The following is a 14,587-nucleotide window of genomic DNA, read 5'->3' as shown; positions in this document are numbered from 1 at the left end:
GAAGTTGTTAGGATTAAGGCCAGGGGTCTCAAACTCTAATTACCTTGGGGGCTGCTGGAGGCAGGGTCAGAATGACCAAAAAAAAAGACACAAAATTACTAAAAAAAGACATAAAATGATAGAAAAAAACTAAAATTACTAAAAAATGAAACAAAATGACCAAAAAAGACACAAAATGACCAAAAAAGACACAGAATTACCAAAAAGACATACAATTATTTTAAAAAGACACAAAAGTATTAAAAAATAAACAAAATTACCAAAAAAAGATACAAAATTATTTTAAAAAAAAGACACAAAGACCAAAAAAAGACACTAAATTACTAAAAAAGACACAAAATTATTTTAAAAAGACACAGTTATTTAAAAAAAGACACAAAATGACCCAAAACAGACCAACCAAAAAAAGACACTAAATTACCAAAAAAGACACAAAATGATTTAAGAAAGACACAGTTATTTAAAAAAAGACACAATTATTTAAAAAAGACACAAAATGACCAAAAACAGTAAATAAAGGGACCTTCCACCCACAACACAGTAAAGTGCCATTCATATAAAACTCACATTAAACTTTCATATCAAGGTGGGGGCCACAAAATATCATCACGAGGGCCACAATTGGCCCACGGGCCGCCAGTTTGAGACTCATGCTGTAGGCTATCAGGATGCTGAAGATTGCTTCATCACAACAAATTACTATATAATAATAATATAATAATTGATATTCTATAACCAGCAACCTGCAAATAGCATCAATATTCTGTTAAATCACAATTTGTGTTTATATTTAATTGATTGATGCACAGTAAACCATTATTTAAGTGCTTATGTTTATTCTATTACAGAATAAAACGTGAAGTCAAAGAAGTAATTTAAAAATAATAATTTATTAGTCCCACAGCGTAAAGAGGGCGGAGCAATAACAATAATAAGCATCAGTAAAAAAGCAAAACAAGGTAGAAATTAATAAATAAATAAACAGCAAGTAAGTAGTAAAAGAGGAAAAGATATAACCAGTAATAAATAAAGTTTAAAAAAATAACAACTTAAAGAAAGTAAGTGATTCAAGTAAAAGAAAAACAACAACAAAAACAAAGAGCGTAAGTAAAAAAAGTAAAAAGCAGAAGTCAGAGTAAAAGCTGCCACTCCTTCAGCACCAACGTCCACTAGAAAAAAATGCTTCCTTCACATTATTTTTCTTTGCAAAACATGCAGCGCATGCAAATTATTCAACTGCCAAACAAATGAGAAGAAGCTTCGACACTTTAGAGTTAAAACACTCTGTGGAGAGCAACGACCACAGGATGAGTCAGAAAACTCTCACAATCCACTCTGTGTTTGGAAACAAGGTCATCATAGATCTGGATATTTCATCACTTTTAGTTTTAATTTTGTTGTGAATTTTTGTTTTAAATTTCAGTTGGGTTTAAAACCAGAATAAAACCAGTTAAAACCTTTTAAAACCACTTAAAACCAGAATAAAGCCAGTTAAAAGCTTTTAAAACCACTTTAAACCAGAATGAAACCATTTTAAACCAGAATAAAACCATTTAAAACCAGAATAAAACAACTTAGAACCATGTAAAACCAGAATAAGACCACTTAAACCCATTTAAAACCAGAATAAAACCATTTAAAACCAGAATAAAACCATTTAAAACCAGAATAAAACCACTGAAAACCAGAATAAAACCACTTAAAACCAGAATAAAACCACTGAAAACCAGAATAAAACCATTTAAAACCAGAATAAAACCACTTAAAACCAGAATAAAACCACTTAAAACCAGAGTAAAACCAGTTAAAATCAGAATAAAACTAGTTCAAACCAGTTTAAACCAGAATAAAACCACTTAAAACCAAAATAAAACCACTTAAAACGAGAATAAAACCACTTAAAACCAGCAAAAAAAATAAGAAGAATAAATCCATTTAATTCGTTTTTATAGTGAGTTTGTAAGTTTTAACTTAGTTTTTTTGTTGTTGAAAATGCTTAGTTTTTGTTTAGTTTTGGTGTTTTTGTAACGGGCTATGTGTTGGGTGCATATTCAGTTACGTTGCTAGTTTTGGTTAACTATAATAACTTGGAATCACTCCGTCTCCAACACAACCAGTTTGTTTTCCTGCAGCAGAGCTCCCAGTCAGTCCGTGGCTGTGGGAACCAGTTAGAGGTTCTCTACTGGTCTATGGTGGTCAGACTCTGAGTGTCTCTTACCGTCTTCTCTGGAGGACATCAGGTTGATGAGCATGTTGTAGACACAAGATCTCTCCGTCAGCATCAGAGACTGGAGACACATAAAAACACCACGTCAGCTTTAGAACCAACCATACGCAGATTTAACAGAAAAACTCTTGTTTTGTTGTTGTTTTTTAAAATAAAGAACCAAGATAAGTGCTCATCGGGGAAAAAACTTAAGATAAGTTAGCCTACAAGTCTAATACTAATTTTTTTTAATTAATATACATTTTTCAGAGACAAACCACATGGTAAAACAGGATTAATGTTCCGTTAGTTAGATTATTTACATTGCAGCACATAGAGAGTCTAATGGTGCGTTCAAGGTCTACACGAATGTCAGAATTTTTCGACGTTGTTCCGAGCTCCAAATTCAGACTTTCAGTGTAAATTGAACACACCATACGGAGAAACTCCTTCAAAATTAAAGCAAACACATGTAGCTTTCAAAATAAGAGACTGGAGACACATAAAAACACCACGTCAGCTTTTTACCCACCATACGCAGATTTAAAAGAAAAATTCTTGTTTTGTTGTTGTTTTTTAAAATAAAGAATCGCTCATTGGGGAAAAACACTTTAACCCTTAATAGGGCACTCATTGAAATACTTGCAAATTCCAAATTTCAACCCTAGAGAATATTGGAGGATATTAAATACAGCCAGAATGCGTAAAAAAAAAAAAAAACGTTTTTGAGAAAAAGGTTACGAGATTAAAGTGACACATCTACAAGGAAAAAAATATGCCGATTTTTGAGATTTAAAGTGGTGAATCTGCGAGAAAAAAGTAGCTTTTTTTCACTTTTTTCTCGTAAATCTGCAACTTTTTCCGCGCAGTTTTGCCACTTTAAATCTCTTAAATCAGCAACTTTTTTTATTTGCAGATTTTCCACTTGATTCTAGTGAATTTGCAACTTTTTTCTCGAAATATTACCCCCCCCCCCACTGATATCCACGGAAGTTACCAAATATAGTTCTTTGCCTGATAAAGGGTTGTTCCGAGCTCCAAATTCAGACTTTCAGTGAAAATTAAACACCATACGGCGTTAGGGTAAGAACACGTTAGACCCGCCTTCAAAATAAAAGCAAACACATGTCGCTTTCAAAATAAGAGCACATGGATGTGTTAGCAGAATCCACCACAGAATTTACAAGAAAACTGTCAAAATAAGAGCCTTAAATAAAACATAGAAGAACCCTTATTCTCCTTTACAATAACTCATTAAAACATGCAATGATTCAGGTGGAATGTGGAGTTTAAATAAAACATATTTTGGTGGGAATTTCATGTACAAACTTCTTTTTATTTATGTAAATATGTTGGTTGTTGTTTACACTACAGTTCATATAAAATGTTTAAATGAAACATATTTTGGTTCAGGCATGGAGTGGAAAAATAACTCATCGAGTCATATTTGCATATTTAGCAACTTGTGAGAGTGTGATGTTGTTTTTTGAAGCACTTCCTCCTTCACGTCTGTTGGTGAACTTGACTCATCTGAACTGTTCTCGTCTGAACCCAAAGACGTTTCAGATGATACTTATGTCTGGAGGTAGAGATGAAATCTATATATATATCTATATAGATATATAGATATATATATCTCATGATTGTTGTTCTCAGCTGAGTGGTTTAATGGCTTCAGAAAGTAACGTTTGTTTCAGCGTCTGGTTCCTGCAAACACTTTATTTTTGGCAAAAGTTTAAAACAAGAAATGGAAATTTGTTGGATGAAATATCTATAAATATTCTGACATTCAATTCGCTCTAATTCTTGCTGACAAAAGAGTTTGTTTTGTTTGTGAAATCTGTTGTAATAATTTCATTAATGTTGCCAATTTTGTCTGTACTGTTTTAGTGTTTATTATAACTGTCATTGTTGTTTTTATTATTGTTCTTATTTGTAATTGTTTTATTGTTGTTAATTATTACTGCCATTGCTGTTTTTATTATTATTGTTTTAGTTTTAATTGTTTATTGTAAGGCAACCTTGAGAGTCCTGAACAGCGCCTATAAATAAAATGCATTATTATTATTATTATTATTATTATTATTATTATTATTCTATATAATATTTCAACAGACAATAATTTACATAATTGGCATATTAAAATTTGACCTATTTGGACAAAAATAGCCTTTTTTCCCGAGGGAATAATTTTTGGACCTCCCATAATATTGTAATTTGTTGCTATTTTTTGACAAATAGTTCTTGACCCTTGAGTCCTGGGATTCGAACCAGCGACCATATTAATATAATACATATATATGTATTTTATTTCATAGGATATTGTTATTTAGGATATCTTTTCATTTAAATGTGCACTTTATGGAGCTTTGATTTTAAAAAGTTTCTCCTGCTGTTCTACAGTATTTATGTTCACTTTAATAAACGGTTTCAATAAAACTACTTGTGACATGTCATATTTGACTTTGACTGAACATTTGCTCTCACTTTGACATAAAAATATCAGGATATATATTGATATTCAGCCTAAATATATCAGGATATGACTTTTGGTCCATATCACCCAGCCCTATGTTTGACTCTCTGACCTATATTGTTGTTGTTGTTGTTGTTTACAGATTTCTCTGCTTTCGTCTGTGCTTTTATTTTCTGTTCCTTGTTTATAAAATGTATAAAAAGGTTTAAAAAAACAAAAGGTTGCCTCCTTAAACTTCTAATTTAACTCTAACAGTGTGTGAAGTCTCACCTGGACGTGAACATCCTGGAACAGAGACCTCAGCATGGAGACGGCCGAGCCGGGAGGCAGCACGGAACATTTAGTCTGAAATAATAACAGAAACACAGCGTCACAGCGTCTCATGATCCATAAACAGACAAACACTCACTGGACTCACCAGCGCTCTGAGGCCCTGCAGGACCGGAGGAGTCACCACGTAATGGTCCTTCAGACGGTTCTCATAGAAGGCAATGAGAACTTCCACTGTGGAGAAGAGAGGAAATATCATTTGATAAGTTAATATGTTGGAAATATTTGTTTTTCAGCATTTAAACCCCAAAACATTTAGACCCAAAAATGACCAAAAAAAGATGCAAAAATGATTAAAAAGACACAAAATGACCCCAAAAGACACAAAATGACCAAGAATAGATGCAAAAATGACCCAAAAGACACAAAAATTACCAAAAATAGATGCAAAAATAATCAAAAAAAGACATAAATTTACCAGAAGAGACACAAAATAACAAAGAAAATACATAAAATGACCAAAAAGACACAAAATGACCAAAAATAGATGCAAAAATGATTAAAAAGACACAAAATGACCCAAAAAGACACAAAATGACCAAAAATAGATGCAAAAATGACCCAAAAGACACAAAAATGACCCCAAAGACACCAAATGACCAAAAATAGATGCAAAATGACCCAAAAATGACCAAAAATAGATGCAAAAATGACAAAAAAAGACACAAAAATGACACAAAAAAGATGCAAAAATGATTAAAAAGACACAAAATGACCCAAAAAGACACAAAATGACCAAAAATAGATGCAAAAATGACCCCAAAGACACCAAATGACCAAAAATAGATGCAAAAAAGACACAAAAATGACACAAAAAAAGACACAAAAATGACCAAAAAAGACACAAAAATGACCAAAAAAAGATGCAAAAATGATTAAAAAGACACAAAATGACCCAAAAAGACACAAAATTACCAAAAATAGATGCAAAATGACCCAAAAGACACAAAAATAATCAAAAAAAGACATACATTTACAAGAAGAGACACAAAATAACAAAGAAAATACACAAAATGACCCCAAAGACACAAAAATGACCAAAAAGACACAAAAATGACCAAAAGAGACACAAAATACCAACTGTGGACTCCAAAACTGAACTTCTTCACAATATTCTCATTTTATTCTGACACACTGAGTTTAGTGTTTTCATTCTCTCTGAGCCAGAATCATCACAATTACAAGAAAAACAGGCTGAAATATTTCACTCTGTGTGTAATGAATCTATATAATGTTTGAGTTTCACTTTCTGAGATGATTGACAACAAATATTGAACTTTTTCACCATATTCTAATTATTTGAGACTGTATATGATGTGTCAGTCTAGTTTATGGTGTGAAGGAATCAAAGTCAGAGTAGTTTTCTACCTTCTCTCTCCGTCAGAAGTCCAAAACTCTCCTTTAAAACCTCAGAGAGCAGCTGGACTCCTCTGGCTCGAGTGTGAGGCTGAGAGCTGGTCAGACTCACTCTGGAACAGGAAAGGACATTCATACATATTAATATATACATATATATATATATATATATACATATATATTATATAGGGTTAGACTCAGACGGTGATATCTTACCCCAGAGCTTCCACCAGCTGCAGGACTGTAAACTTTCCATCTTTGACACCTACAAGAGAAGAAAAGTTTAGTGAATTGTAGCCAGAACATAAAACTACAAACACACACACGGAAAACCGACAGAACAACACAGGAACAGGTTTTGTTTTTTGTTTTTAGATATAAAGATATATTAAATAGTTTTGGATTTTTCATTAGTTTTAGTTTTAATTTCGTTGTGATTTTTTGTCTTCAAATTCAGTTAGTTTAATGAGTTTTTAGAGTGAGTTTGCTAGTTTTAATTTGTTTTTATTGTTTGGAAAATGCTTAGTTTAAGTTTAGTTTTTATTAGTTGTAGTTTAGTTTTTATTAGTTGTAGTTTAGTTTTTATTAGTTGTAGTTGTTTTGTAATGGGGTATTTGTTGGGTCCAGATTCAAAAAGGTCACAATAAATGTTTCCTGTTTGTGATTGTTTCTGTGCAAATTTGTCACTTTTCCCCATAAAAAATTGTCACTTTTTTTGTAAATTTGACAGTTTTTTCACGTAAATTTGTCACTTTTTTTCTTTAAATTTTTCACTTTTTTTCCTTTAAATTTGTCACTTTTTTTCCCTTTAAATTTGTCACTTTTTTTTCCTTAAATTTGTCACTTTTTTTATTTAAAATGTCACACTTTTTTCTTGTGAATTTGTCACTTTTTTCTTATAAATTTGTCACTTTTTTTTCTCTTAAATTTGAGAATTTTTTAAATTGGGCTAGCTTTAGTGTTAGTTTAGTTTTTATTAGTTGTAGTTTAGTTTTTATTAGTTGTAGTTTAGTTTTTATTAGTTGTAGTTTAGTTTTTATTAGTTGTAGTTTAGTTTTTATTAGTTGTAGTTTAGTTTTCATTAGTTGTAGTTTAGTTTTTATTAGTTGTAGTTTAGTTTTTATTAGTTGTAGTTTAGTTTTTATTAGTTGTAGTTGTTTTGTAATGGGGTATTTGTTGGGTCCAGATTCAATAAGGTCACAATAAATGTTTCCTTTATTTCCTTTGTCTGATCCATCTCAGCCCCAATAAGTTTATTAAGTCATAAAACCAGATAGATGAAATAGATTTCATATCAACCAAAAAGGTTTACGGATGAAAAAAGTTGACAAAGACCAAAACGAAGGACATTTTACTATAATTTTAGTTAGTTTAGTTAGTTTTAGAACCACAAAATACAGTTTCAGTTAGTTATCGTTTTTTTTTCATTTATTTCAGTTAAAGAAAATGTTTTTTCACTTCTAGTTTAGTTAGTTCTCGTTAACTATATAATAACCTTGATATTGAGGCTGTTGAGTGTGTTGGAATGTGTTGTTTTTATGTCTTTTATACACATAAACTGCAAACAAACTGCCCAAGTTGGGACAAATAAACTATAGTTGCCTTGAGGAGCATCTAGTTAGTTATCTCTAGCAGCTAACTACAGATTAACCAGCAGCCTCAGAGGGGTCAAAGGTCACCTAAAGTTGGAGTTCATTGACTGGATGCTTCCACTGGACACAAACACACAATCAGCTAGCAAGAAACCACACAGACTAGCATCATAAAGCTGTTATTAGTCTAATGACAGCTCAATAAAACACCTCAGACACATTTAGTAAGTCTGTTTGTCACTTTTCCCCCATAAAAATGTGTCACTTTTTTTTTGTAAATTTGTCACTTCTTTTCCTTTAAATTTGTCACTTTTTTTTTATTTAAATTTGTCACTTTTTTCTTTAAATGTGTCACTTCTTTTCCTTTAAATGTGTCACTTTTTTAATTTAAATTTGTCACTTTTTTTATTTAAATTTGTCACTTTCATTTAAATGTGTCACTTTTTTTCCTTTAAATTTGTCACTTTTCTTTAAATGTGTCACTTTTTTCTTTAAATGTGTCACTTTTTTCCTTTAAATTTGTCCCTTTTTTTTTCTTTAAATGTGTCACTTTTTTCCTTTAAATTTGTCACTTTTTTATTTAAATTTGTCACTTTTTTCTTTAAATGTCTCACTTTTTTTCTTTAAATTTGTCACTTTTTTTCCTTTAAATTTGTCACTTTTTTTCCTTTAAATTTGTCACTTTTTTTATTTAAATTTGTCACTTTTTTTATTTAAATTTGTCACTTTCATTTAAATGTGTCACTTTTTTTCATTTAAATTTGTCACTTTTTTTCCTTTAAATTTGTCACTTTTTTCTTTAAATGTGTCACTTTTTTCCTTTAAATTTGTCCCTTTTTTTTATTTAAATGTGTCACTTTTTTCCTTTAAATTTGTCACTTTTTTATTTAAATTTGTCACTTTTTTCTTTAAATGTCTCACTTTTTTTCTTTAAATTTGTCACTTTTTTTCCTTTAAATTTGTCACTTTTTTTATTTAAATTTGTCACTTTTTTCTTTAAATTTGTCACTTTTTTTCCTTTAAATTTGTCACTTTTTTTCCTTTAAATTTGTCACTTTTTTCTTTAAATTTGTCACTTTTTTTATTTAAATTTGTCACTTTTTTCTTTAAATGTCTCACTTTTTTTCCTTTAAATTTGTCACTTTTTTTCCTTTAAATTTGTCACTTTTTTTCTTTAAATTTGTCACTTTTTTTTCCTTTAAAATTTGTCACTTTTTTTTTCTAAATTTGTCACTTTTTTTTGTAAATTTGTCACTTTTTTTTGTAAATTTGTCACTTTTTTTTGTAAATTTGTCACTTTTTTTCCTTTAAATTTGTCACTTTTTTTCCTTTAAATTTGTCACTTTTTTCTTTAAATTTGTCACTTTTTTTCCTTTAAATTTGTCACTTTTTTTCCTTTAAATTTGTCACTTTTTTCCTTTAAATTTGTCACTTTTTTCCTTTAAATTTGTCACTTTTTTCTTTAAATTTGTCACCTTTTTTCCTTTAAATTTGTCACTTTTTTTCTTTAAATTTGTCACTTTTTTCTTTAAATTTGTCACTTTTTTTCTTTAAATTTGTCACTTTTTTTCCTTTAAATTTGTCACTTTTTTCTTTAAATTTGTCACTTTTTTCTTTAAATTTGTCACTTTTTTTCTTTAAATGTCTCACTTTTTTTCTTTAAATGTCTCACTTTTTTCTTTAAATGTCTCACTTCTTTTCCTTTAAATTTGTCACTTTTTTCTTTAAATTTGTCACTTTTTTCTTTAAATTTGTCACTTTTTTTCCTTTAAATTTGTCACTTTTTTTATTTAAATTTGTCACTTTTTTCTTTAAATTTGTCACTTTTTTTCCTTTAAATTTGTCACTTTTTTTCCTTTGAATTTGTCACTTTTTTTCCTTTAAATTTGTCACTTTTTTTATTTAAATTTGTCACTTTTTTCTTTAAATTTGTCACTTTTTTTCCTTTAAATTTGTCACTTTTTTATTTAAATCTGTCACTTTTTCCTTTAAATTTGTCACTTTTTTCTTTAAATTTGTCACTTTTTTCTTTAAATTTGTCACTTTTTTTCCTTTAAATTTGTCACTTTTTTAATTTAAATTTGTCACTTTTTCCTTTAAATTTGTCACTTTTTTCTTTAAATTTGTCACTTTTTCCTTTAAATTTGTCACTTTTTTCTTTAAATTTGTCACTTTTTTTCCTTTAAATTTGTCACTTTTTTTCCTTTAAATTTGTCACTTTTTTTATTGAAATTTGTCACTTTTTTTATTGAAATTTGTCACTTTTTTTATTTAAATTTGTCACTTTTTTTATTTAAATTTGTCACTTTTTTCTTTAAATTTGTCACTTTTATTCCTTTAAATTTGTCACTTTTTTTCCTTTAAATTTGTCACTTTTTTTCCTTTAAATTTGTCACTTTTTTCTTGTGAATTTCTCACTTTTTTCTTACAAATTTGTCACTTTTTTTCTCTTAAATTTGAGATTTTTTTAAATTAGGCTAGCTTTAGTGTCAGTTGAGTTTTTATTATAATTGTAGTTTGTTTTAGTTAGTCACTCAGAGGGGTCAAAGGTCACCTAAAGTCGGAGTTCATTGACTGGATGCTTCCACTGGACACAAACACACAATCAGCTAGCAAGAAACCACACAGACTAGCATCATAAAGCTGTTATTAGTCTAATGACAGCTCAATAAAACACCTCAGACACATTTAGTGAGTCTGTTGCCAGGTAGAAACCAGCAGAAAGTGTTTAGTGAGTCTGTTGCCAGGTAGAAACCAGCAGAAAGTGTTTAGTGAGTCTGTTGCCAGGCAGAAACCAGCAGAAAGTGTTTAGTGAGTCTGTTGCCAGGTAGAAACCAGCAGAAAGTGTTTAGTGAGTCTGTTGCCAGGCAGAAACCAGCAGAAAGTGTTTAGTGAGTCTGTTGCCAGGTAGAAACCAGCAGAAAGTGTTTAGTGAGTCTGTTGCCAGGTAGAAACCAGCAGAAAGTGTTTAGTGAGTCTGTTGCCAGGTAGAAACCAGCAGAAAGTGTTTAGTGAGTCTGTTGCCAGGTAGAAACCAGCAGAAAGTGTTTAGTGAGTCTGTTGCCAGGCAGAAACCAGCAGAAAGTGTTTAGTGAGTCTGTTGCCAGGTAGAAACCAGCAGAAAGTGTTTAGTGAGTCTGTTGCCAGGTAGAAACCAGCAGAAAGTGTTTAGTGAGTCTGTTGCCAGGTAGAAACCAGCAGAAAGTGTTTAGTGAGTCTGTTGCCAGGTAGAAACCAGCAGAAAGTGTTTAGTGAGTCTGTTGCCAGGTAGAAACCAGCAGAAAGTGTTTAGTGAGTCTGTTGCCAGGCAGAAACCAGCAGAAAGTGTTTAGTGAGTCTGTTGCCAGGTAGAAACCAGCAGAAAGTGTTTAGTGAGTCTGTTGCCAGGTAGAAACCAGCAGAAAGTGTTTAGTGAGTCTGTTGCCAGGTAGAAACCAGCAGAAAGTGTTTAGTGAGTCTGTTGCCAGGTAGAAACCAGCAGAAAGTGTTTAGTGAGTCTGTTGCCAGGTAGAAACCAGCAGAAAGTGTTTAGTGAGTCTGTTGCCAGGTAGAAACCAGCAGAAAGTGTTTAGTGAGTCTGTTGCCAGGTAGAAACCAGCAGAAAGTGTTTAGTGAGTCTGTTGCCAGGTAGAAACCAGCAGAAAGTGTTTAGTGAGTCTGTTACCAGGTAGAAACCAGCAGAAAGTGTTTAGTGAGTCTGTTGCCAGGTAGAAACCAGCAGAAAGTGTTTAGTGAGTCTGTTGCCAGGTAGAAAGTGTCCCAGCTGGAGAGTTTTTAACCCCAACAGGAAGTAGTTAGCTAGTTATCATCATGTGGAGCTGCGCATCTTTAGAGCGGGAACTCCGCCATGTTTCCGTCCCCGAGCAGCTGCCACCAGGTGAGGAAGATGAAGATGAAGGGTGCCTACCTGTCGCTGTGTCTGTGGCCTTGCTGTCCTGTAGTCCGGAGACATATTCCTCCACCAGAGCCAGCAGCAGCAGCTCGCTGCTGTCTGCAGCCATCATGCTCCTCTTACCCAACACACACTGCGCATGCGCGGGAAGTTGGACTCACACGCAAAAAGTGACTCATTTTATATTTTATTTTTATTAAAAATGGATCGTTAACGAACATACAGTGTTACAGTGAGGTCATTTTAGGTGGTGTGTGTTGTTTAAAATTGTTTCTGATGTAAAAAAAAATTTATTTAAAATGTTTTTTTGGTGGTGCCTTCAGGTGCTGTCCGGATTCTAAAACACTCAGCCTCAGTGTGGAATTTAGTTGTTTTTTTTTTTACTTTCTTGATTTCTTGATACCTGGGGGCCGCTGGAGGCAGTTTCAAAATGACCAAAAATAGACACAAAATTACTAGAAAAAATACACAAAATGACCAAAAAAAGACACAAAATTACTAGAAAAAATACACAAAATGACCAAAAAAAGACACAAAATTACTTAAAAAAAGACACAAAATGACAGAAAAAAACGAAATTACTTAAAAAAGACAAAATGACCAAAAAAAGACACAAAATGACCAAAAAAAGACACAAAATTACAAAAAAAAGACACAAAATTACAAAAAAAAAGACACAAAATTACATAAAAAAGACACAAAATGACCAAAATAAGACACAAAATTACAAAAAAAAGACAATTATTTTAAAAGAAAAAGAAGATTACTTTATTAATCCCACAATGGGGAAATAAAAGACACAAAATTACAAAAATGACACAAAATGACCAAAAAAAATCACAAAATGACTTAAAAAAGACACAAAATGACAGAAAAAACTAAATTACTTAAAAAAGACAAAATGACCAAAAAAAAGACACAAACTTACTAGAAAAAATACACAAAATGACCAAAAAAAGACACAAAATTACAAAAAAGACACAAAATGACCAAAAAAAGACACAAAATTACAAAAAAGACACAAAATGACCAAAAAAAGACACAAAATTACAAAAAAGACACAAAATGACCAAAAGATGACACAAATTTGTTTTAAAAAAGACAGAAAATGACAGAAAAAACTAAATAACTTAAAAATGAAACAAAATGACCAAAAAAAGACAAAATTATTTTAAAAGAAAAAGAAGATTACTTTATTAATCCCACAATGGGGAAATTCAACCTCTGCATTTAACCCTTTATCCTTGTTTACACACAAGTGAACACACCATGCAAGGAGCAGTGCAGGGGGGTTTGGTGCCTTGCTCAAGGACACTTCAGTCCTAGACCTGTCAGTACCGGGATTCAAACCGGTGACTCTCTAACTTCTAGGCCACGGACTGGTACAATTATTAAAAAAAGACACAAAATTATTTAAAAAAGACACAAAATTATTTTAAAAAGCCACAAAATGATTAAAAAAGACACAAAATGACCCAAAAAAGACACAAAATGACCCAAAAAAAAGAGACAAAATTATTATAAAAGAAACACAAAATTATTAAAAAAAGACACAAAATGACCAAAAACAGTAATTAAAGGGACCTTCCACACACAACACGGTAAAGTGCCATTCATATAAAACTCACATTAAACTTTCATATCAAGGTGGGGGCCACAAAATATCATCACGAGGGCCACAATTGTATTACAGTTACTTATGTATCTCAAAATGAAAAGTAGACAGATAAATAAATATATAGTAAAAATGAACAAATAAATAAAATAAAATATATTATACCTATATATATATATGTACCCAAACATGTATACACTCTTCAAATGTAAAAAAATAAATAAAATAAAAATAAGCAGAGACAAGAATAAAAATAAATAAATAAATAAAATAAATAAATATTATACCTATATATATACCTATATATATATATATATATATAGATAGATAGATAGATAGATAGATAGATAGATAGATAGATACATACATACATACATACATACATACATAAATAGAAAAATAAAATAAAAATAAGCAGAGAAAAGAATATAAATAAATAAATAAAATAAATAAATAAATAAATATTATAGCTACATATATATATATATATATATATATATATATATATATATATATATATATATATATATATATATATATATATATAGATAGATAGATAGATAGATAGATAGATAGATAGATAGTTTATTTTTACTCTAGTTTCATTCATAATAACATCTTCTTCTTCTTTCCTGACGTAACAGAACCCAACACCTGCCTGCCTGCGTGATGACGCAATGACGTAAAAATACTAAAGTTGGTGTCGCTAGCTGCGCCGCTCGGTAGTTAGTCAGTTAGTTAGCAGCTCCCAGCAGCACAGACGCTCTAAACAGCACCGACCGGGACACTACGGACACTACGGACAGTTAGTCCACTATCACCGCAGAGGAACAGTCCGGGGACTGGACCTGGACCCGGACCCGGCTCTGTTCTCTGGAGGAAACTCACCGTTAGAGTGAAGTTAGTCTGTGTTTAGTGGTGCTGTAGCAGCAGTTAGCTGTTAGCCTGCTAGCTTCTTAGCCTGTTAGCTTCTTAGCCTGTTAGCTTCTTAGCCTGTTAGCTTCTTAGCCTGCTAGCCTGTTAGCGAGCAGGAAGGCAGGAAGCTGCTCTGTTTGGACTGTTTGGCTTCATTTACAGCAGCTTCACCTTACTGGTTCACTCCTACTGGGTCACCAGTTAG

General features: G+C 31.3%; 1 protein-coding gene across 3 annotated transcripts in view; it reads right to left on the bottom strand.

The window, feature by feature from the left end:
• mms19 (MMS19 homolog, cytosolic iron-sulfur assembly component) overlaps positions 1–11,989 on the bottom strand; it is a 47,410-nt gene extending 35,421 nt beyond the window's left edge. For all 3 annotated transcript variants that reach the window (XM_059325007.1, XM_059325009.1, XM_059325008.1), the window contains exons 1-6: positions 11,868–11,989; positions 6,585–6,633; positions 6,381–6,481; positions 5,101–5,186; positions 4,953–5,027; positions 2,219–2,288 (exon numbers count right to left, since the gene is read on the bottom strand). In XM_059325007.1, coding sequence (XP_059180990.1) covers positions 2,219–2,288; positions 4,953–5,027; positions 5,101–5,186; positions 6,381–6,481; positions 6,585–6,633; positions 11,868–11,964 — 478 coding nt within the window. In that variant the 5' untranslated portion in view covers positions 11,965–11,989. The remainder of the gene's footprint in view (positions 1–2,218; positions 2,289–4,952; positions 5,028–5,100; positions 5,187–6,380; positions 6,482–6,584; positions 6,634–11,867) is intronic.
• Positions 11,990–14,587: the final 2,598 nt, after the last annotated feature.

The sequence above is a fragment of the Centropristis striata genome, chromosome 21, assembly GCF_030273125.1.
Source record: "Centropristis striata isolate RG_2023a ecotype Rhode Island chromosome 21, C.striata_1.0, whole genome shotgun sequence".
Lineage (NCBI taxonomy): Eukaryota > Metazoa > Chordata > Actinopteri > Perciformes > Serranidae > Centropristis > Centropristis striata.
Note: the sequence above shows the minus strand (reverse complement) of the source record. Positions and strands in the feature narration are given on the sequence as shown.